Source organism: Thermobia domestica, chromosome 13 (assembly GCF_964235325.1).
Source record: "Thermobia domestica chromosome 13, izTheDome1.hap1.1, whole genome shotgun sequence".
NCBI lineage: Eukaryota > Metazoa > Arthropoda > Insecta > Zygentoma > Lepismatidae > Thermobia > Thermobia domestica.
The window spans coordinates 123,547,926-123,572,636 of NC_137466.1; the positions used below are offsets into that span (position 1 = coordinate 123,547,926).

The following is a 24,711-nucleotide window of genomic DNA, read 5'->3' on the forward strand; positions in this document are numbered from 1 at the left end:
AACCTTACATCTAAAAAGAAAAAAAGGAAGTAAAATTGCAATGAATTTATAGATGTGTAAGATTTCAATCAATTTATTACCGTTATAAATCTGCACTGTTATTAAGATTATCTTGTTTGCTAATTTGATTATGAGATAGTTACACTTGCAGCACATTCATTATATAGCACTGGACGAATCTAAACCTGATTTTGACCACCCCATGAGATTGTATAACAACTATTAACAAATGCAATGTTTTTAAGTGGACCATTATAAATACTAGTCTTGTATTTCAAAAGAATATTGTATATATTTAAAAAATGGAATCCGTACTGTGATTTGAACACAGATCGCCTGGTTACCAATCTCACATTTAAGCCCTACTCCATGTCATACAGTGGGGAATTAGTGACTTTTTGCTGAAGACTATAATTAACAAAGATTAATTTGTACCAAAAGAATCCCAGGAAAGTTCTTTTTAGTTTCTTGCACAAAAAGACAAGTTTTCTTTTTTTTATACCGTGATACCTGAATCACACAATCTCTCACAAGGAATCAAAGCCAAGTTGTACACTAACCATATAGTCACGAAGGAGTTCAGGACTTATGAACATAACTGACCTATTCTAAGGGAATATAATATCATTGTGCTGCTCTCCTCCTTCAGAACTGATCAAAATAGGCCAACTTATTAATTTAAAATTAAAACAATAAGACATAGAAGTACTCCGATATAACTTTATTTTTTGATTTTTACATTTGAAGACATTTTCATAATTTTTCTATACCTGAGTTTGCATGAGAATAGTGGATAAATACAACTATCTTTAAAATTATATTTTGATGTTAGACCAGTGTTTATGTATAACTTAGGTAGCAAGCAAACTGTTGAGTGTAATTTCTATCATCAATGATCGTTACATCATTGATCATGCATCATGCTATGATCGTTCTTTATTAATTTTAGATAATTATACTAGTAAATTTATACTATGAAAACAGGATTGTTGTTATTACATTAAGGGTATAAAAACATTTGTTCCTTTTTCTCATAAGGTCTACTTTGATTTAGTTGAAAGTATGGGCGGAGATAACTGCACCAAGCTGGTGGTACACAGAAAGAACAGAACAGAATTCATAGTGTGTTCATATTGGTTGGATAACATAGGGAGAAATGCTCTTTGCTCACGTATTTCTGCTTACGCTTGTATGCAGTCGATTAGGTTTACTTTTACCTTAGGGTCCTATTCTGGCCTACTATGTTTGTTTTGATAGACCAAAATTGAAAGTGGTACCCGAAGTGGATCAGATACAATATAAGAGTGCCATGTTAACACTTATTACTTTCGTTATAGACTATAAAAGAAGCTGGGAAGCGCACTTTATAATTTTCTCCCATTTCTTATCCACTTCGAACACCGATTCAAATTTAATCTGTATCATCAGCTACAAATTTATTACCAATTGAAGGCAGTATCCAGAGGAGATTAGGGAGGATTGTTTAAGAATGTAAGAATCCTTTCATGAGAATTTTTTATCCAAATAATGTATAGACCTATGTAAATGGAAGAGATTTTTCAAATACCATTGTATTAGGAACATAATACCTACTGGAGAATTTCGGAAATTACAATTACCCAATATTGTCTGGGTACAATCATAGCTAATACTAATTTGTTTGAATCAGTGGTGGAGATTCAAGTTGAATATTTTTAAAAGGAACATAGCAAATCAAAGTAAGATCCTGACAATCAAAACAACCGTGACTGACAACATCTACCAAATCAAGTTTTTTTCTTTTACACTTCACGTACTTTCTTGTTTGAATGGCTACAACTTTCGTTCAGGAATATAATGACGTAAATAAGGATGCTGCTATGATTATTGTCACAGAGTTTGCAATGTGTGATGCAGTCGATGGATCGAACTCAATACTTTTTCCTCTAAATTCCCTCGGCTCTGATACTTCATTTTTCTTTTCTTGTTCTTGTTCTTTTTCTTTTTCTTCTTCTGTTTTCCTCTCCTGTTCTTTGCGTTCATTCACTTCTTCTTCATTGCCAAGTCCATTGTTGCACAAATCTCCACTGCAAGTACTGAAGCAAGTTTTAATTTCTGGCTCGACATGGCAGTTATTTTGAGCAAACACTGCTGATTTTTCATCACAGTTACGATACAATGAAATCACTCGTCCTGTGTCTCGTGCTTCTACACGGACTATCGTACAGAGTTTTCGTTTGCATTGTATTGTGGTGTTTGGATGGAGCTCACATTCTGACCCAGGCGAATTGGCCGTACAAGAATAGCAGCGAAAAGTGTGAGGATCATTGTTTTCATCTGGAAAGATAATGAAAGAATGTTAGAAAATAATGAAATATTACATGTATTCTATAAGATACATTAACTAGTATTATATAAGATACATTATATACATACACATCAATATATAGAATATATGATAAGGTTGAGCTTTTCGCGCCACTAAACAATTGTAATGTAGCTGCACTGCTGCCAAAGTAAGATACATGAAGAGGTGCAGTGTATGACAAACTCTCACTTTCAATAGTGTTATGATTTATAGGCAGAGGTAATCGAACCACACAACACACATTGTGGCTTTCCTGCGACGTTTGATATTAATGAGATCCCAGAAGTTGAGTGACAGGAGAGTCAGATGTCCAGTCTGCTGATCTTCGGGACAGAACCAGAGTTGGCGTGGGTCAATGAAAACTTGACCCACAACCCACTGACCCATCACCTATCGTGACCCACCACCCACCATAACCCACTCTGACCCACCACCTACCGTGACCCACCACCCACCATGAACCACTCTCATCCACTGTCACCTACTCTGATTCACCAAAATCCATCGTCATCAACTTTCACACATGATCCACGTCCTCTTCTCTACTGAATAAAGAATTTACACTTGTAATAAAACAAGACTGTGATATTGTCACTAATCAGAGTTTGAATTTCTACGGTCAATCACTCAAGCACTACTCTGTTACAATAACGGTGGATCTGACCTTTACGATATAAAGTGGTAAAGTGTTTGTCAGTGAGGAAATTGAAGCACTTCGAGGTGGGGGGAAATTAGTGTGTGAAAAAAATATACTTGTACTAAGAGAGTATTCTTGCGTTAATTTCTCAATGCATTCCAAAAGAAACTTCTATTCGCAAGAAAATACCCTTGTACTGTACAATAAGGAAAAGGTTATGATTTCTCAGTTCACAGTATTTTTCTCCAAAAGACTTGAAAATTCAGTTTTACATAGCATATAAAGGTACTCGGGTACAATCTGTGAGAGCATCTCCACAAAATATGCTCATAATCATAATTTGTGTATTCACTAAAACACCACATTAAATTTAAGTTACAAATATGCATAATTGCAATTATTATGAATATGTATTCAAAGTAGTTTACCTTTTAGTTTATAAAAAGGAAAGAAGAGACTTATTGAAAATTCGGTACAAAGTTGAATAACACAAATAAGCCATTAGTAATACAAGTATACATTTTCCATAACTCGTAATTTTCCACCTTAAAACAAATCTGAAATCGGGTTTATATCCTGTTGGCCTCCAGGACTTTTTTGTGGTAAATCATCCGCAGCGGAATGATGTCCATCCTTCAGCCAAGAAATAACTAGGTCGTCTATACTTTGAGCTTGTTTACCGGTGGCCATTAACATTGATAAACAACAAGTTAGACAATGTTTGAGCACTTAGTCTATTTCTAATATCAGTCATCTGTAAATTCATAAGGGGAAATCCCCGTTCGCACTTTGTCGTGGAAATTGATAATACTTCTATCCGACGTAGAAATTTCTGCATCTCCTCATCGACAATCTGCTTGTTAGACTTACGTTTGATAACGATTTTTCTCGGTCAGTTTTAAAATACTCAGCAAGAAGTATCACCTCTCTATCACAATACAACATCTTTTCCATATCGACTATGTCAGTTGGCAATGTCGACTCATGGAGAACAGAAACTTCATCTACCACATCTTCGATAGGAAATCTTGTGCATAAATTATCAATTAAAACCTGATAAACTGATGATTTCTTATTTGTTTATAAATTTAATTTTTGTAATTAAACATGAAGGTTTGATGTCATTACCAAGTTCCCTCCGCCCTAGAAGGTAAAAGGAAACGAGGTTCCAGGGAATTGTTCAGAGGTGCCTGGGAATTTCCCCCCTTCAATTACCACACTGCTATTTGTCATGGGCCAAATTACGATGAATTTCAATTAAATTATCATAGTATAATTATTTCCTTGTTGAATGGTCTTGAAAGTAAAACGCAGACAAATTTACCAGTCTACAATACACTGAGCAGAGTAAGTCGGTGGGTCGCAGTGGGTCACGGTGGGTGGTGGGTCGCAGTGGGTTACGGTGGGTAGTGGGTCACAGTGGGTCACATGCTGTTGACCCACGACCCACCCAGAAAACTTGAGCCACTTGACCCACTGACCCACTCCATCTCTGGACAGAACGACGAGGGAGACCTAATTTAACACGCATGGTTGATCTCTACTTACTCCAACTTCACCTGAAAATTAATACTGTATTTTGACAGTTGTTTTCATATGTCACACTATCAGGGAAATATTACTTTATATATATACAGGATGTCCATAAAGTCCTTTGCCACCCATAAAACTCGGAAACGGTGAAATATATGTCAAAATGAGAAAACACGTATTTCATTATTTCAAAAGCACTACGTATTGAGGGAAACAAAGTTGCCCCAGGGTCCCAGACGGGGTCCAACTCAAAATTTTTAAATGGCAAATTGGATCAAGTAGTATATCGTTTGAAAGCTATTTTCAAAGGAAACGATGGAATAAGTTTCGATGCTGTATAGTAAACCTGTACAAAATGGCGGCAGGTCAAAATGTTAATACAGTTTGCATTGAAAAGTCTTTGGCCACCCCTAGAAATCTGAAATGGCTCAACAGATATCAAAACTGAAAAACGTATACTTCATCATTTCAAAAGTACCATCTATTGAGGCAAACAAAGTTGCCACAGAGTGCCTTATAGGGTCCCAGACGGGGATCAACGCAAAAGTTGTAAATGGCCGTTTGAAAGCAATTGTTAAAAGAAGGAAGATGGAACAAGTCTTGCGGGTATACTAACCTTGTGTGAAATGGCGAGAGACTGAAAGTGTCAACACAGCCTTGTAAAGGAAATTGTAGTAATATTAATAATAGTACTACTAATTGTAATAGGATCATTAGTAATAACATCAGAAGTAGTAGTAGGTACACTTCTACTTGAAATACTATTGTCTCAATTAGTAATGCAGACATGACATCCAGTTAATTAAACCTTTCAATAGATGTGACTGTTCACATACTATCAATTCACCCAATTCCTGTTCTTACGGACACGGTTTGCATAGCCGTTCCGAACTTGTATCATCTTCATTCTTTTACCAATAACTTTTAAACAGTATGGTACTTGACCCTTTTCCTATTCGCAAATTTTAAGTTGGATCCCACTTGGGAACCTGCAGGGATTCTGGGACAAATATTTGTACATCTAAAAGGTGTACTTTACAAATAAGACAACACTTCTTTTAGCGTTTTGACATCTTGGGCGGTATTCAGAGAGAATCCGTTAATCGAGTGTTAGTCAGAGTCTACTTAGTAGCATACTAACTCTTTACTAAGATAGGTGCTCTTTTTGATATTCAGAGTCTACTTTGAGTACAATTAAAAATATGTTTTGGGTATGATTAACTTATATAACCCCAATGCATCGGGCAAGAAAAATAAATGTGGCAACTATGGAAAAGTAGATCAGCGAATGCGTAGTCTGTAAAAATGAAAACACATGAAATACGAAATGTTGTGTCGCACGCTAAACTGTGGGTAAAAGTTTAGCCTCTGCTTTTGATTAATTAGTCACATGTGATTAACTTCGTCAAATACTGCGTCCTAATCAGAGACTCTGAATACAATTTTGATAACCATCCGTTAGTCAACCCCGTAGTATGGCGTTAATCAGACTTCAAAACGACTCTGCATAAGGCCCCTTATGTTTTACCGTTTCGGATCATTGGAAGTGACATGGACTTTTTGATGAAGGCCATGTTAACATTTTAATCACCCACCATTGCACGCAGGGTTGGTATTGAAACATAAGATCTGTTCCATCTTCTTTCTTTTAACAATAGCTTTCAAACGATACTTGACCCCCCTTGCCATTTGAAAATTTTGAGTTGAACCCCGTCTGGGACTCTCCGAGGGACCCTGTGGAAACTTTGTTTCTTTCTATACGTAGTACTTTTGAAATGATTGCATATGTGTTTTCAGTTTTGATATCTGTTGAGCCATTTCAGATTTCTAGGGGTGACCAAAGACTTTTCAATGCAAACTGTATTAACATTTTGACCTGCCGCCATTTTGTACAAGTTTACTATAGAGCATCGAAACTTATTCCATCGTCTTTCTTTTGAAAATGATTTTTAAACGATATACTACTTGACCCCCTTGCCATTTGAAAATTTTGAGTTGGGCCCCATCTGGGACACTCCGAGGGCCCTGGGGCAACTTTGTTTCCCTCAATACGTGGTACTTTTGAAATGATGAAATACGTGTTTTTTCGTTTTGACATATATTTCATCGTTTCCGAGGTTTATGAATGGCAAAGGACTTTATGGACACCCTGTATATATATATATATATATATATATATATATATATATATATATATATATATATATATATATATATATCATAATCACGCAGGACCATAGGGGGAAACTACCCCCCAGGGAGCTCCCACCGTTCGAGGAAAGCCTATTTTAAAACAAACTTTTCTTACTCCATATACGATACGAACATGAAATTATAAATGAGCATCAAACGGGTTCACTACGTTACATAACAAAACAGTATACACAAGGTAAATAAAACAAATATGAGTTGTGGGCCCATTTCAGTGAAGTGTCTACTATTAGGGGCCCTACAAATAATGTTTATTCGTATGGTTTTGAAATTTGTCAATGGACCTACTGTCCCCTTAATTAATTTGTCGTGAATGGAACGGACCCAGAGGCGTAACTAATGGCCCCATCGGGAGGGCCCACAGGCTCCGGGAGGTCATGAAAAGTAAGAAAAAGATGGAAAGAGAGGACCCAAGAATTAGAAAAACAACTTTTTCTAGGGGTCCAAATACGCGTATTAATGCTTGTTTCCCCCCCCCCCCGAAAAAATCTGAGTTACGCCGCTGTAATCACGCCAACTCATCAATTGAAAATGGTTTTGTGTATATATCTGACAGACAGACACTAGTCATAAACATAAAGAACCATCATGATTTTGAAACAAATATGTTGGTGAAAGTTAACACACAAACTGTTATCGCTGTGCCAAGGTCAAAGTGAGCAGTACGAGTGAGTCCTGGGTATCAAAGCTTCATAGATAATGTGCTTCGTACTCAGCAAGATGTGAGCAGTATGGAGCTGAAAAACGAAGAGAGAATTGCATTACGACGACGTGTGTAGTGCCTTGTTGGGCAACTACCAGTGCTGGAAGTTGTCAAGCATTTTCGGAAAGAGAACTTTTCACGTTAGAGGATCTATACCATCATAAAACGCTATTAAAATGGTCTTCCGGTTGAAGACTTGTCAAGGTGCGGCCATTTGGCAAACTGGCCCACAGTGATGAGAGGAAATTTAAGAAACTTGCAGAAAACCGAGTTTGGTACTTGGTCAGAAACTGGCTGGCAAATTTCATGTCTCCAGAAGAACAATTGCTCGGAATTTGGAGAAAATGGACATGAAACATTTTAAACGTCCAAAAGCACCCAAGTATACAGAGAAGCAACTCGCTACAATAGCAGACAAGTATAGAAAATTCATTCTGACATTTTGCATCCTGACACGATGTTCATTATGAACAATGAAAAATATTCTTCATTTGCCAGAGATGAACTGCCAGGAAATGACGCATATTATGCTTCCGATGTTATGGGGATTCGAGCTACTTTACGCTACAATAGCAAAGAAAATTCTCAAAAGAAAGTACTTGTATGGGTGGCCATTTTACAAGAGGTGTCACCCAATCATTCTTCGATACAGTTAATGGCCCAACAATCACAGCCGACATGTACACCAAGAGATGTCTACCGAAGTTGCTTAAAATTGTTAACACATATGACCATGGTGATAACTATGTATTTTAGCCAGACCTCGCAATCAGGTATTATGCCAGGAGAACAACTGACCGGTTGACGGCGCACTCAGTGCCATTCATACCACGGGATGCCAATCCAGCAAGTGTCTCACAGGCACTTTCTGTAGAGCATTTCTGATCTCTGTTGGCTGCGGACGTCTTTGATGATGAATGGGAAGCCAAAACCGCTCCACGCTCGTCCGTTGCATCAAAACAAAGCTACGGAACTTGGACTTCAGGCCCGTCCAAAGTATGCTAAAAAGGGTACGCAACAAATTGTGACAAATTGAAGACCACAGACTTCATGCAGCATTGTAAGAAATAAGATGATTTGTCAACAGTATTTCCATCATTGCGTTGGTATTTGCAATGAATGCACACACTTGGCAGGTAGATGATGAAAAATGAGTATGGGAGTTCTTGTGTGGAACATTCGACCGTCTATATTAAGTCGGTGCAAAAGAAACGTCCTATTAGACGTTTGATGTTAAACTTATCACAGGAATACAATAAAGAGATGGACTAATTTCTCGCGTCTAATGTCAGAAATTCTACACGTTCAACAAACAGTCCAGAGTACTCAATCAGGATGAACAAGGTCGTATGAAAGCGCACCATAAAAACACACAATTGTATGATTCTTCTTTACGAATTCAAACTGAGCATTCTGCAGAAAGCTACAACAAGCAATAACAGTGCATTTGAGCCAGAAATTGTCGTTGGCTTGTCAAATTTCGTTCCGATGATACATCATTGCAAAGTAAGCCTCTTGGTCCCTGACCACCAAATATGTTCGGATGAGCTACTTAGGAACACCATGGAAGCGGACTCCCGGAAAAGTGTTCGTGCATTGTGGACGAGATAGGTCATACCATACCATTCAGTAGCTCAGTGCAGTTGGTAAGGTGAAAAAAATTGGATATATGGGTGCCATATGAGTTACACCGGCCAACAAGAGTTGCCTTTGGATGTGTGCAATTCTCCGAGCGTAAGAAATAACCGGCAAAGTTTTCTGCATCGAATTGTCACTTTTGATTTAAAATGGATCTGCTACAATAATCGTGATTAGAGCTTGATAAACGTGCAGGACTGTTACCAAAATTCCTAAATGTTGTTGCTGGTATGGCGATCTATGGTGATGGTTGATACATAATATCTTTCTCCGCCGAAGTGAAACCATCAGTGTGAATATAGTTACAGTGTTGAACTCCATGATATGCACCGCTACTTTGCTCGCAAACGCGCTGAAATATTTAAAAAATGGTGTCCTTATGCTGCACGACAATGTACAACCCCATATTACTGAAAGGACGTTGCACACTCTCCTGAGTTTCAGTTTGAAATCTTTCTTCATTCACCATATTCTCCTGACATCTCTCCCATCGACTTTTAGGGCACTCGATAACTTGGAAGAAAAGATATTTCTTGATGTGCGGGTGGTGCAACGTGCGGTTGAAGGCTTCTTGAGATCGCAAATTCCAATTATTTCGCCACGGAATCCAATCATTGGCTGAGCGATGGCAAAAGAGTGTGGTTGCAAGCGGCAACTATTTTAATTAGCCAAAACGCTCCCCGACTACACTTAATATTGGCATCACACAGTAATTCTCCTATTCCATTTTTTATTCAAGTGGTAAAGCTTGATTTCAAAATAGCAGTACATAATTTAATTTTTAGTGCAAGATAAAACACCAAAGTAATTACTATTTGATTGGCAAATAATTTGAGAGTAGTATGCTTGACATATCCTTATAGTCTTATCATAATAACTGCAAATCAAAATGTTTATGGAATTATATCGGGATGTGCATGTGTATAGAATGAATCAACAGTCTATTGCTTTAGAATAAAATATTTACTTATGACAAACTGTCAAGCTGTTGTCTCGAATATTATGCTTGGACATTTTGCAAATCTTTAAATCGATGTAAGTTAAATGCAAACACAAAAAGCTTGAACTAAAATTTAACTTTGCAGTCTCTTTTGGTTACAAAGATTTTTACAATGTCCTCAAAAGATAGCTTTGTAGCTAACTTACATACTATGGATATGATCCTAAGGTTGGTGAGAAGTTGTCCTGTTAAGTTTCTGAGGTTTTGATTCTTTTTATGATCTTTAGTTTTCTAAAACTCTTTTCCTTGCCATATAGTGAAAATAAATATTTGCCCAGTTTTGCGCCCGTTTGCTTCCTCTTAGTTACATCACTATCCATAGCTCATAGATACTACCCTTTGGAAACAAAATGTCCCGGGGGAAGGGGTGTTAACGCCCACGTTGAGAACCACTAACTTAAAGAAGTCGACTTCCTCCAGTGTTTTAGTTAATCGTTTTAGGCAAGTTCATTTTATATTTCTTCTACACTTCATACGTTGCAAATATTTGTCTTTGTTCAAATTATAATGCCGCTTTACATTAAAGAAAGAAAAACTCTAAAAGATGAATAAACGTATTTAATTCAAAAAATTATTCATATCAATTCAATATAACTTTTTAGGGAAAGAGTATATCTCTCTTTCTCTCTCGCTTGAATGATCAAAGCTTAAGACAAATGTTATTATATGAATAAATAGGCCTATCCTATTCCAATGATATGAGTGGAAACGTCGCGTAGCAGTCTTCAAACTATTAAGTGGAACCAAGTTAATTGTTTCACGCTGTTTTGCGTTTTATGACAAATAAAGTGATTATGTTATTCATCACGTATAGAATAGGTTATTCACTTTGTACCTTATGAAACATCACATGTAAAGTTTTCGATTATCATATTTTACTTATTATTTAACACGTATTACAATAAATATTGTAGTTAATAGATTTAATATGATATTAGTATGTTTAGATAGCATAATATGTATGTCGATTTTGCATAAACCAGGTGACAAACTGAAGTGCAAGTACGAAAGGGGGTCAATAACACTTCTGCATGTACTCGTACAGAAGCTCATTCCTTTAAAATAGGTAATTTGTCATCACTGAAGCTTAATTTCAAATTAAAGAAAATGGAGAAATGGAGGGAGAAGGAATTAGTAAAATGGAATTAACACCTACGTGTTATAAGTTTGGTTTACGCACATTAAACAGTGTAATTACTTGGTGATTATGTTGTTTACTGGGCTACATGCACTCCTAACATAATTTTGAAGTTTTGCACGACTCCAAATAGGTATTGAAACTAAATACTACATATTTGTAAAGACATTTTTGTTACCTTACTTTTATCAGCTTCTTTTAATTAAATTTGATAGGAATGCAGATAAAAAAATGTTAAGATCACTATTGCTTAACAATCACCACCAACAACACTACTACTGTTACTACTACTAATGATAATAATAATAATTTTAGTTTAGTTAATTTTTTATTTTTAACAAAATGCCCAAAACTTATTGTGTAATTTGTTAAGTTTTGATTTTGTCCTGAACGTATAATTTCTTAATAAGCCAAGTAGTAAACGAAAATAATTTTAAGTAAGACAGAAATAGATAGAAAATATGATAAGTTCTCAAAAATCACTAAGTAAAGTTATCTCTCCTTAAAAAAATTAATTTTTTTCAGTTCTAAGTAAAAGAATACATTAGAAATTATAAAGCGGTAATAAATTAAACTGAAAATTATATTTCCATATTTAAAGTAAGTTCAAAAGCTCGACAAATGTCAGTAAATGGAAACACTTTCCTCTTAATAATTCAGATAAATTCAAGACGTGGATGTGGAAAGTTTGCCCAAAGGAGAAAAAAAATGCAAATAATCAGATAACATTTTGTATTCTTAATAAATAAATAAAACGTTTATTTCCCCTAGTGTAAAGAGAATTAGATTTTTAACGATCACCATACATTCCTCTCTCCTAATTCCCACGAAAACAATAAAAAAGAAAAATGTATCAAAAATGTAAACAACGTGTTTAAAACCATTTAAGTACATGCCCACATACAAATTTCAGAAGAGGTTATTCTTTTTCTAAAAAGAAATTATTAGAAATGTCTAAAGTATATAGATACAAGCTTAAAAATTTTCGGGGCTTCTGACCAGTGGCAGATCTAGCCCGGGGCTGGGAGAGCCTAGGTCCCCAGTTTTTTGAGTGACAAAAATAATTTAAGCTATTATTTATAATTTTTGAAACCTTATAATGAACTTATGATATGCCTATTATAGTTTGGGCTTTTGCTGCCCCCCCCCAACTTTTTACCTTCTAGGTCCCCCACTGATTCTGACTCTCAGTAATACCCCGAGTAGAGCTTTGCTCCAGACAACTTAAATGCAATAATAAATAAATAAATAAATAAATAAATAAATAAATAAATAAATAAATAAAAACGTTGCAAAACTTTGGTTTGATAATGTACAGTGTTACAATGTATCTCACACGGCACGTTGAATTGCACTGTATATAATTTTTCTGAAAGAATTTTATTATGGTACCTAGCAGCTTTCGGAAACTAGTATAAAATGTAAGTACATTTTTATAGACGTATGATGTGTGTGTGTTATGTTTTTAATCACTAATCTTATTTATTCTTATATTGCTGATGCTACTCTGTTCCTGTTTAAAATGTATTTATATTGTATTTGAGACATTTGGAAATAGATGAACAAATATTCTTGATCGATTTATAGCGATATATGTACAAGGTTAACATAAAACATATCAAATAAAATTCAGGTATGTGTACGGTAATGCAATATGCAAGCATCTTAAGCTATTTCTTACGCTAGGGATAGGACTATATTCTGTCCATTCCATGTTTTTGTATAATTATTCATTTAGAATCAATCTGATATACATTACTATTAAAATGTACGTAAACTACTAAAATAAATGTATTTTTTTGGTTAAGTCTAGCCTAAAGTAATAATGTTGATTTGAAAAAGTATCTGTATATAAAATATTATTGAAACCTGCGATGGATAAAATATGTAAATAAGTTAAAATACCCGTGTATTTTTTAATTTTATACATATTTCTAGGCATTGTCTGCACCTATTGCCTTAAGCCCATCACGTGAGCGATTATGTCTCTCGGGGAGCATACTATCCGCTGTAGAGGAGGAAGGAACAAGGAATGGAAAAGGAAAGAAGGAGGCCTGGGACCTATATGTTAGGTACCATCCCGGCATTTGCTTGGTGTGAATGAGGAAAAAACATCATTCAGGATTGATGGCCTGAAAAAGTTGCTACACCTTCTTGACCGAGAGTCCCTACCGGGAATCGAATCTAAGACCGCTCGCACCAAAAGCTGCTCGTGCATTTTTAACACATTAACAAGAAGTATCACAAAAATACAAACATAGTTACTACTTTTAATATAATTTATTCAGGTCGGAAAACGAAGAACTTTCTATAACATTTTTATTTTTTCGTTATATTTCCCTATGAACGTCGACATCAACAAAACATAACGTGCATTTCAAACCAGGCGAAAGATTAGTTTCAAGAATATAGACAGCACCACACAACGTACCACGTATCTAATGCAAGCGTTAAAGGAAAGTGGAATTAATTTAACGGACTTATGAATTTCGAAGAGTCTGGTTGGTTGCCAGGTAATTAAACTTGACATCACGATGTTCTCTGATTTCTTCTTGCAAGATTTATTGAAGTGTTTTATATATAGTAATAAGCTGTCAGAGCAATTGATGCTCTCATATCATAATAACATGTCTTCACCATTTATTATTATTATTATTATTATTATTATTATTATTATTATTATTATTATTATTATTATTATTATTATTATTATTATTATTATTATTATTATTGGATTTGCATAAAAGTTCTTGAATACTAGAAAGAGCTATTTCCATAACTTGTTTTATGGCAACCGGCGTTGGGGAGGAGGCTGGCGCATAAATTAAGTACGCCAATATCTCATACTTCCTTTCATGGATAAATCAAACTATTGCATGCATAAATGTGCGCAAACGATGCACTAATGGTTGAGATCATCTTGGTGCCGATTGGAGTTGCTAGGGTGGATGGCATCTAAATTTGATACGCCAATATCTGACACTTGCTTTGTGCACAAACGAAACTTTTGCCTACGCAAATAATGGAGTAATGATTAGACCATTTTGGGGCCAATCGGCATTGTGGGGTAGGCTGGTGCTTCAACTGCATACGTCAATATCTCATTTTCTTTTGGTGTTCAAACGAAAATTTTGTGTGCACAAACTATGCACTAACGATTGAGACCATTTTGGGCCCAATCGGCGTTGTTGGGGGTCTGCCGTAAAAACAGAGCTCGCAAATTAATTTTTGAATTACTTAAAATTGCTTTGCGCATAAGCGCTAGTTTTACGTACACAAACGTTTGTAACTATATTCGTAAAATTCGGAAAAGGTTTGTGTAAGGGGAGGGGAGCTGTCCAAATGGATCTGACATAGTCTTTGGCTCTACTTAAGGTGTAGTTTATTCGTCATGAGCAACCTACATAGCATAAACATAGAATGTCAGAAGATTATCAAAGATAAAAGACAAAGATTTGTTCTATAGATATGCAGCATATCTACAATCTTCTAATCTAATCTAATATAAATAAAATAAAAAGTTTGTTTTTGTGTTTGTCTGTCTGTCTGTGTGCGACCTGGGAACCAGACGAGTGGACCGAGAGTTACCAAATTTTGGTCAGGGGTACCTTGGCCCAAGCCCCAGATCAAGACGAAGCGTTTTCTTCAAATTTCGAACCAGCAGGGTCTCAGGGTAGAAGTTTACCGGAACCGGCTTGGGAACCAGACAAATTGACCGAGAGTTACCAAATTTTAGTCACGAATACCTTGGTCCAGGTTTCAGACCAGAGTTAAACGTTTCTGTCAAAATTCGAACCAAGGGGGTCTTAGGGGCGTTTGCCGCGACGTGTAAAAGTGATAGAAATGACCGATATTAGTGTTGAATTCATAGTTTTCGCGGTCGCTGAAATCAATGGTGAAACTCCGATCGCATTGACTTCCAAATTCACGCTATTCGGCTCCGAGCCGGGGGTTACCGGGGGGGATACCAAGACATATAAAAGTAATCCAAAATGACCGATATTATTGTCAAATCCATAGTTTTCGCGGTCGCTGAAATCAATGGTGACACTTTCATTAGCGGTGACTTGCAAATTCAGTTACAATTGCATGCGGGCCGGGAGTCAGCGGGGAAGATACCGAGACATGTAAAAAAAATAGCCCAAAATGACGGATATTACTATCAAATCCATAGTTTTCGCGGTCGCTGAGAGCAATGGTGATACTCCCACAGGCGTTGACTTAAAAATACAGCCCCCGTGCGAGGCATGGGTATATTCAACTAGTTATTAATATTTATAAACTTTCAGTTACCTATGTGTCAGATAATAAGAGTTTGTCCAACGTCAAGTGGATTTTTCCTAGTCTTTGAATACTTTAGAAAGCTACAAGAAATATATTGATTTGATAACACAGAAATTAATGTTTTTCTTCCTTTATTTTTAATGATAAAACATAAATTTCTCAATCCATCAATTGTGACAATACGGATTGTGCTCAGATTTCAGAATTGCATTAGTCACAAAATACTGAGTTGGTGCGAATAAAATGTCCGTGTGACTTGTGTCACTTTCAATGGCCAAAAAAAGAAAAAAAAACTCTAATACCTGGTTAGTCAAAGCAGTTTCTGGCTGTAGCTGCATACGTTTGGTAATCGGTCAGCCAACGATTGAATTTTATCACGAAAGAACCTTGATGTCTGCGATGCGAAGATCTCCTTAACCATATGTTGCACCTCCAGGTCATCAGGGAAATTCTTCCCTGTCAAGAAGTGATCAAGAAGCCAGAAGAGGCGGTGGTCGGTAGGAGTAGTGATCAGCGCAAAAGTCTTGGTCTTGCAGTTTGTTCAAGAGTCTTGCATGCAAGACCAAGACCAAGACTAAGACCAAAACTCTTGCACAAGTACCGGCTCAGAGGTACAGCGTACATCTTTGGTACATGGGGTTCCTGGTTTGATCCCAGCTTGCGCCATGTAAGCATTTTTGGTGAACAAACACCGTGTTCGTGGGTTATCTCAGGGTTTTCCTGTTTTCTTCTTCTTTCTTCATTCCACCATTTCATTCATTTCTCATCATCACCGTCACCCTTGGCCTCGGTGCATAAACGTCGGACGTTAAACTAGATATTTCATTTCATTTCAAAACATTAATGGTATTCTTCAAAAACTAAAGAGAAATGTAGTAGGGGAGACCGGGGCTGGTTGGCTAACTTTTCATTCTTTATTTTTTATGAGCAGATGGTGCACTGTATTACAATGTAATGGATGTGCACGGACAGACCAATGTTTCTTCTAATAAATTCAATTTTTGTTTTTGTTTTGCTGCTTACAGTTTTCGAGAAATAAATTTTTCTTTCTTTTAAAATGGAGTATGCCAACCGACCCCTAGTAAGGGGCTGGTTAGCTGATATTGTTGGGCTAGTTGGCATACTTTTTAAATATTCCAAAACACAAACAATAATTGGATTTTTTTTTTAGAAATAAACGTTGTTTTTCTAAATTCTATTATATATATTGCAATGAAGTTGGCTATTTGAAGTTTGAAATGACTTTTATTCACAACATTTAAAAGAATCAGCATTATACAATATGAAAACTTCTTTCTTTCATTCTAGTTTGGTTGTCGTGACATTGAAAGCTACAAGATTATCAAACCACATCAGTTTTAATATGATTTGGTGTAGGTTAAATCTTCATATTATTTCAAAATGTAATTAAAATAACTGAACTACCAAGAAACGTAGTTTATTTCCCGCTGTTCACAAAGTAGTTAAGAGACACTAAGGTATGTTTTAGCTGAATTATCGAGAAATGCAGTTTATTTCCTACTTTCCTCAAAGAAAGAAAAAGCAATAGCTAGGCCTCTATTTTTGTAACAGAAAAGCACATACAAAATATTCTTGATCCTGAGACTTAGCCTATTCAGAAAATTCAGAGTCCGGCATACAGTCTTATCCCGATTCCTAAATTTTGACAGTAATCCAATACGTGCATGCTATTCTATAACATTGAAGTAAAAGATTGGTAGAACTGCAAACAACATAACAATAAAACAAAAAAATGTAACAATAAAAGTAAAATGAAATAAAATTCCACACGAGGTTGTTTGGCGCACTTGCCAACCAACCCCAAATACTATACGCCAACTAACCCCAAGCCTATGTTGTGCAACAGTCGCAATTACTCAGCAATTGTTTTGCATTTACGTTTTATTGTTTGAATATCCATAGAAGCAAAGTTCAGACCTCTGTACTCCAAGTAGTGACGATTCTGTAATGTTGTAACGGAGAACCGAAAAAAATACTTCAGACTGGCAAAAACACTCTTTATCGAATAGACGCCATAATCCGCAAGTTACAAGTTCCATATGAAAATAGCAACTGCATCCATAGGTCGCTCTTTTATGACAGTAGCGACAGCTCATTACATTAATTATTGAAGGAGTTATATTCAGTTCTTCAACCAGCCTCGGTCTCCCCTTTTGAACACAGGGGCAGATCCAGGACGGACTTCTGGGAAGGGGGTTGTAATACTGCTACTTAGAGCTACTTTTAAGAGATCCAAACTCTGGGATGGGTTTTATTTATATATAAAATAAGAAAGTTTCCTCTTCTGGGGGGAGGGGGGAGCAATCGCCCCGATCGTCTCCTCTGGATCCGCCCCTGATTGAACATTTGTAATTCCGGAAACCACAGGTATCGATTACATGGGTACGCCTATGGCCTTGGCCCTAAGGCTCAAGCATCCATTGGAAATTTTTAATGTGTGCTCATAAAATTAATTTCGAAATAACATTTTCATGACATTAACAAAAACTTAGTGCATATGACTGCAAGTTTGATGTCATGGGCGGATTTTATACGTTGAATAATTGTTTATCAATATAACTTTTAGCCTCCTTAGGTATTTGGTACTTCAAGGATTGAGAAATATAACATTATACAACAATAAATAATCCATATTCACAAGTGAAAAGTGATTTTGTACTGTTATTTTAAATAAATTGGAGTTTGATGCCGTTGTTTTGCATTTCTAATATAGATCAAAAGTATTTATATCATTTGACTTTATATAAAAGACATAGACAGTTGAGTAGTTTTCAGTTTTCGCCCAAATTATTCTAAAATATTATTAGGTTTGATTATAATCATTATTATTTTATTTCTCTCTCTCTCTCTCTCTCTTTTTTTTTTTTTTTTTGGCCATTAGCGCTAAACATATTATCATAACTTTTTTGCCATTATTAGCAGGTTGCTTCCTGCAATTGAAAAGCTTCGATTAGGTGGTCCTCAGCAAGTCTCTTAGTCTTGACGCAGCAATTTTTTTGTTTTAATACCTTCCTCCAACTACAGTCTCCTTCACTTCTTCCTCTCTTTCCTTCCACCATACTCTCTAGCACATCCTTCATAATACAGTTCCTCCTCAGCCAATGTCCAAACCAGTTACACTTCCTCCTCTTAATTATATCTAAAATTCTTCTTTTCTCCCTTACTGCTACTATTTCTAACACCTTCTCATTCATTTTCCGTTCAATCCAGTTAAATCTCTCCTTTTTTTCTCCATGCCCACATTTCGAAAGCCTCCAATTTTTTCATCCCTTTTGCATAATGTCCATGTTTCTGCCTCATAGAGTACGTATTGGAATCAGTAAACGAAAATCTCAATATTTAATGGGAAGTTTGTTCAATACAAATATTATCTAATCGTGGTTGAAAAGAAAAAATCTGACGCCTTTATGCTGTCTTGATTTTCTTTCATGCGTCTCAGGGGTAGCTTCCCCAGTTTGGGAACCAAAGGAGTATTGGATCTGTTAAAAAGTATAAAACGATAACGAAACATTGTGACTTATCTTATAAGTAGTGAAGCGTGGACACTAATTAAAAAAATAAAGCTCATTGCCTATGTTGTACAGCATATCATGCTTACGTGAAGGTAAACTATATTACATTTAGAAACATACATTGTATTTCCATTACTATCGGCGCATTGCACAATTTATTATCCCTTATATCCAAAGTAAAATTTCCCTATGAAAAGCATAAGATTTCTTAAAAGCAAGACTTGCAAGACTCTTGCAAGCAAGACCAAGACCAAGACTAGGTGTGCAAGACCAAGACCAAGACCAAAACCAGCCGGGTCTTGGTCTTGGTCTTGCATTTGCTCATCCGTAGGAGAAACATCAGGAGAAATGATAGGAAGGGTTTCATACTGCAATTTATGGAGAGTCTGCAACATCTCTTGAGTGACTGAGTGGCATGTGGATGTATATGCAGTGAAACATGAGAACACAACATTTATTGACCATTTCTGGATGCTTGCGGTGATTTTGTCTCGAAGGAAAAAGACGTGATGAAGCACCACCACAGTGGTGCTATTCTAATTTTTTAACAACCGGTTCTTTATATATCTACGGACTACAAAGCACTATTTTACAAGTTAAAACAAAGAAAAAAATATGTATAATTGTATTCCTTTCGGGTCCTCGTTTGGAGATGAATATCATTATGTGGAAACGTCACAGATCAAGAACCACAAAGAAGATCTACCAATCTATCAAATAGTTACACCGGTTCTTTCCAGATGGAAGTTTAAGTTGACACTAGCAGCACTTACTAGCATAACAATCTATGTAACTGCTTGATCGATTAGTAGGGCAATGGTAATGGTTCCAAGTTAATCTGCGACGTTGACACATAGTGAAATTTTGATTTCCTATATCGTCTGAAAGAAACATTGGGAGGTATGCCATTATATAGGATTTTCGCTTTATTTTGATCTGAAGAAAAGCTCTCTGTTGTTCGTGGGTGCCATTTTTCAACACCCTATATATATTTTATCCATATTTTTCGAACTAAGAACTGTTTCTATTGTATTTTGTATCGTCACGTTCAAACTAAACCGACTTCAGGAAGGGGAAACATATAACAGAATATACAATAGTGTATTATTGTTAGTGAGAGTTAGTCAAAGCTTTACCAAAACCAGTTGTTTGGTGTCTGGAAATTTCAAAGGTTTAGTACTTGGCTATTCGAGAAAGCGTTTCGGATGCGTTACACCCCACAGCGAACGCAACCAAGGTGGTTATCGGTAATTTTACTTTCGTCAGAGCTATAAATCATATTGTGAGCCACTCAGGGTTTTCAGGTCTTTTTTTTTTTTTACCAGGTTCAGGTCTAGCAGAGTTTCAATACTCTGCAAAAGCACCTTCCAAGTAACTTTCTCCTGCTATAATCCCCTTGCCTGGCAACACGTCTTTCTTTTTTTCCCTTCCTTTAGACATTTTTAAACAGCAGGCGGTCTATTGTTTCTAAACGCACCAAATACGCTCCAGCCGACGTTTTCAGCACGTTTTTACTGCTTTCGCTTTTGCTGCGCATTGCGATTAGCCATCCACATTTAAATACTGTACATGGTCAGCGTAGTCCAAGCGTACGTATGAGCAAACAAACGCGTTGCGAATGCTTCAAATAGCCGTTCTGTTATTCTACAAATATGGAGCATTCAAAACAATTAAGACCTGGAAAGCTTTTATTGACATGACTGGAAAACTCTTTATCGGTCGCATCAGATAAATATCTTGGCGCCCGCCCATTCAAATTTCTGTTTGCCATTGAATTAAGGAATTCAAAGTTGCTTGTTTTCACAACAATGCAAGTAAGCGAGAAAAATACAGAAATGTTTTCACAAATTTCGCTTCTTTATTTCACTCTTGTTAGGTCATGCGTTATATATATGTGTGTGTTTGTCTGGGTATATAACAAACGATTCTGCGAACTTGAAATCTTTTAACAACCGGTTCTCGCGAACAGGCTGAATAGCGCAGCACAACTGCATCACCACCACTATACCATCAACAACATCTTCTGTGGATGGAGACATGGTCACGATCCAATCACTGTGCTGACTATTTACAATTGCCGTAGAATATCCATTTGTATCCGAAGTGACAGCCCAATGCGGAAAATCTTCCTGTTTTTGTGTGCACTCAGAGAACTGCAAATCTCCTGACGATGATCCTTGCTGGCCAGTATCAACGCATGTAGCATCTATGAATTCCACGTTTTTCACCTTTCTTCCGCGAAGCAACCAAACGACAGTGGATCGTGTAAGCTTGTTTACAATTGGACAAACACTCTTCCGCTTCCACAGTGTTCCAAAGGAGCTAGTCAAAACATGGTGTTCGTCGGTAGTCGCAGGTATCATTTTTCAATATTGTGTCTCCGGTACGAAATTTCACTACCCAAACGCATATAGTACGTTCATTTTCAACTTTTGACCCAAATAAGCTGTTTTATGTTTTTCATGATTAGATGTATAGAGTGTTCCAGTTTGAATTCATAAAGGCAAATCACTCACAATTATATGTTCTCCATGCTTCATTTTTACACGACCCTGTTAATAACATCTTAACTTGTTCAAAATTTGTGACATTGGTTGAGTTACAAGGGATTGTTTTCCACCAGGCGTAGATTCGAACATTTCAGTCGTGTCAATTCAATATTATAGAAACAAGATATATAAACATAACAAAGTAAATTAATAATCAGCAGCGGCTTTAGGATTTTAATTTCAGGTAGGTCCACTCCCTCGCTTATGGATGTATATACACATTTGATTGATTAATGACAGTAGGAAATTACTTTTACAATAGTGGTTGATGCTATTTGTTAAATAATTATCTACCGCTAATATAAATATATTTACTCTTTATTGTATCTTTTAGTGTTTATATATTTTTCAAAATTTTTGGTAGGCCTGTGCCCATCTCGCCTGCCCGCTAAAGCCGCCACTGTTAATAATTGAATGTCATTACATTTTATTGATTTAATTTTGAATTCTTTGATATACTATATCTATATAAAGCTTAGAGAAAGTGTTATATGATTATGTATACGGTACAGTATATGTGTATCATACTGATTCTAGCTTGATAAGGATGTGACCAAGAGAAGTTTTTTTTTTTCTAAAAAAAAAGTCTTCTATCTCTTTATGTATTAATTTTACTTCTATCAGTGGCGGATCCACGGGGGGAGATCCAGAAGATCCAGGGAACCAGAAGAGGAAAGTTTCTTATTTTATATATATAAATAAAACCAATCCCAGAGTTTGGACCTCTTAAATGTAGCAGTATTCCAACCCCCCGCCCCCCGCCAGAAGTCCGTCCTGGATCTGCCCCTGACTTCTATGCTTATGAACCGTAAGCTCAAAGCTAAGATACTCATTGGAACATGAGAAATGTGTATATAAGAAAAGGTAGTGTTAATATTTGGTAGCTTTCTAAATTGGAACTCCATTTTTTTTTTAATTCATAAACCAGCATGACTTTGTAGATGAATGACCCAACAATACATTGTTGACTTAACTGTTATTAATGGTATTTTGGTTTTCTTTCCTCTATCAAATAAATAAGATAAAGGATGGGATAATTGATTTAACTAACGAACATCTAGATACAGTTTCCAAGTCCTATTTAAACTACGATCTTAATAACGAAAGTAACAATAGGACAAGGTGTGATAGTGCATATACTTAAAGGTAGCGTACCATATTGGTATTTACTTAATGGAACTAATGGCCCGTGTTTGAACATAAAGCCTTAGGATTGCGAAGTAAGGATGTTAACCATTTACATAATAAGACACTGTAATTTTTATTTTGTTAATATTTGAAATGTCACGTGTACGTTTAAGACTGTGAAGTGTACTTTGAGCAATTTATTCTTCCCCCCAAATCATTTTTCTATCAGTTTGTTCCGCTGCATCTTGTAGCGAAATCTGGTGTGTCGAAGTCAAATAGTTTTAAGTTATCGATAAATTTAAGACTATTTGCCTTTGATATACCATATTTTGCAACAACAAACTGATATAAAAGGTGATTTTTGGGCTAAATGTGACATATCAGCTTTTGCCTTGCATCCATAAGGATAATATGTTTCATTTGGGTTGACAGTAAAGCTTGAAGAAAAAAAAATGCAATCAAATTTTTAAGTTTTACGTCCTACAGTTATGCCGGCTAGACTAAAGGAGACGGTGATGATGAGAAATAAATGAAATGGTGGAATGAAGAAAGTGGGAGAAAACGGGAGTACCCGAGAAAAGCCAAGAACCCAGGAATACAGTGTTTGTCTACCACAAAATTCACTTGACGCGAGTTGGGATCGAATCAAGGTCCCTAAGACCAGAGGTGAACGCTCTACCAGTTTTCTTTTTTACTCACCAAACGTGTATCAGCAACTTACTTGAACTACTTATTACTTAATTTTACTTGCTTTACTCGTTTACCTGACTTTTTTTCTAATCACCTAGAACGACAGGGACACGAACACAAAAACATCGAGGACAGTTAAAATCACAAAGGCTCTCCCATCGGAAATCGAACCCGGAACGTCTACACCAAAGGCACACGTGCTAGCCACTAGACCAGCGGGGAGGGCACCACTGAGCCACCGCGGCCTAGCAGTGAAGCTTGTTAAATATTGCACATTCTAAAAGTAGACGGTAACAACTGTCTGTGATTTATAAACTGTATTCATGTTGCATTATGGATTTTATAAACTAATTACAGCCTTATTTACATATAATGCGGCTCTCGCCTTAATAATAAACACCAAAACATGTTTGCGTTCACCGTCATCACTATCCACTTTCAATTAGAAACAGGCCGGTTGCCGAGCATTGAACGTAGTGGAGCGGTGATTATTAACTATTAGGAATTAGCCTTACTTATAGGAATTAGCGTAGCCTGATAGGTTTCTGCATTATAAATAAATTTCTTAAACCAAAGGGGAGGGCAATTTCTCCTCTGAAGCCCCAAATGATGCTCCTGGATAAATCTCTAGTAGATTACAACTAAAATGATGCAACTACATCAGGATTTGAATTGATTACACACATTGGCGGATGTAAAAAGTAAAATCTAGGGGGAGGGGAGTCAGAACCCAGACTATGATAGGTATACAATGAGTTAACTATAAACTTTCAAAAGTATATAAATAATAGCTAAAATTATTTGTGTCACTCAAAACATCGACAGGACTAGGATCCCCGGCCCCGGGACAGATCGGTCACTGACTACACAAGCAAAGAAAGTAGATTTTGTTATGAACATAGAATATAGTAAAGAGTAAAGTGAGCTTTAAATGTATGAAGTCTCATTTTTGAACTTATTACTTACGCTTCCTACTGTACCTTCAGGTATTGCGTCTTCCATCAACACCTCCTTACTAGATAATAAAAATACGAACACAAAAATAGTAAGTCTGTAAAAGTATTTCTCTATCATAGTTAAATGACACAACTGACTAGTTCGAGAAGTGTATTGTCACAAAACTAAGGAAGATCGCACACCGTCACTCGTTACATTTGAATCTTAGAACATTCTGCTAACACGATAACATAATGAGAAGAACTGATACATAGTCAAGTAGGTCGTTCTGTGTTGAAAATGAAATGCTTAGAACAATCACGCCCCAACAATTTGGTGTCACGTGGGCAAAGAAGATTCAGAGGCGGTCATGCTCCCTATACT

The 24,711-nt window shown here is 36.3% G+C and overlaps 1 protein-coding gene across 1 annotated transcript; it reads right to left on the minus strand.

The window, feature by feature from the left end:
• Window positions 1-89: 89 nt before the first annotated feature.
• Window positions 90-24,711, minus strand: LOC145669279 (uncharacterized). The gene is made up of 2 exons (XM_081737597.1): window positions 24,372-24,711; window positions 90-2,316 (listed from the first exon to the last, which is right to left on the minus strand). Exons 1-2 carry the CDS (start codon window positions 24,463-24,465, stop codon window positions 1,826-1,828), a joined length of 585 nt encoding a protein of 194 aa, XP_081593723.1. The 5' UTR covers window positions 24,466-24,711; the 3' UTR covers window positions 90-1,825.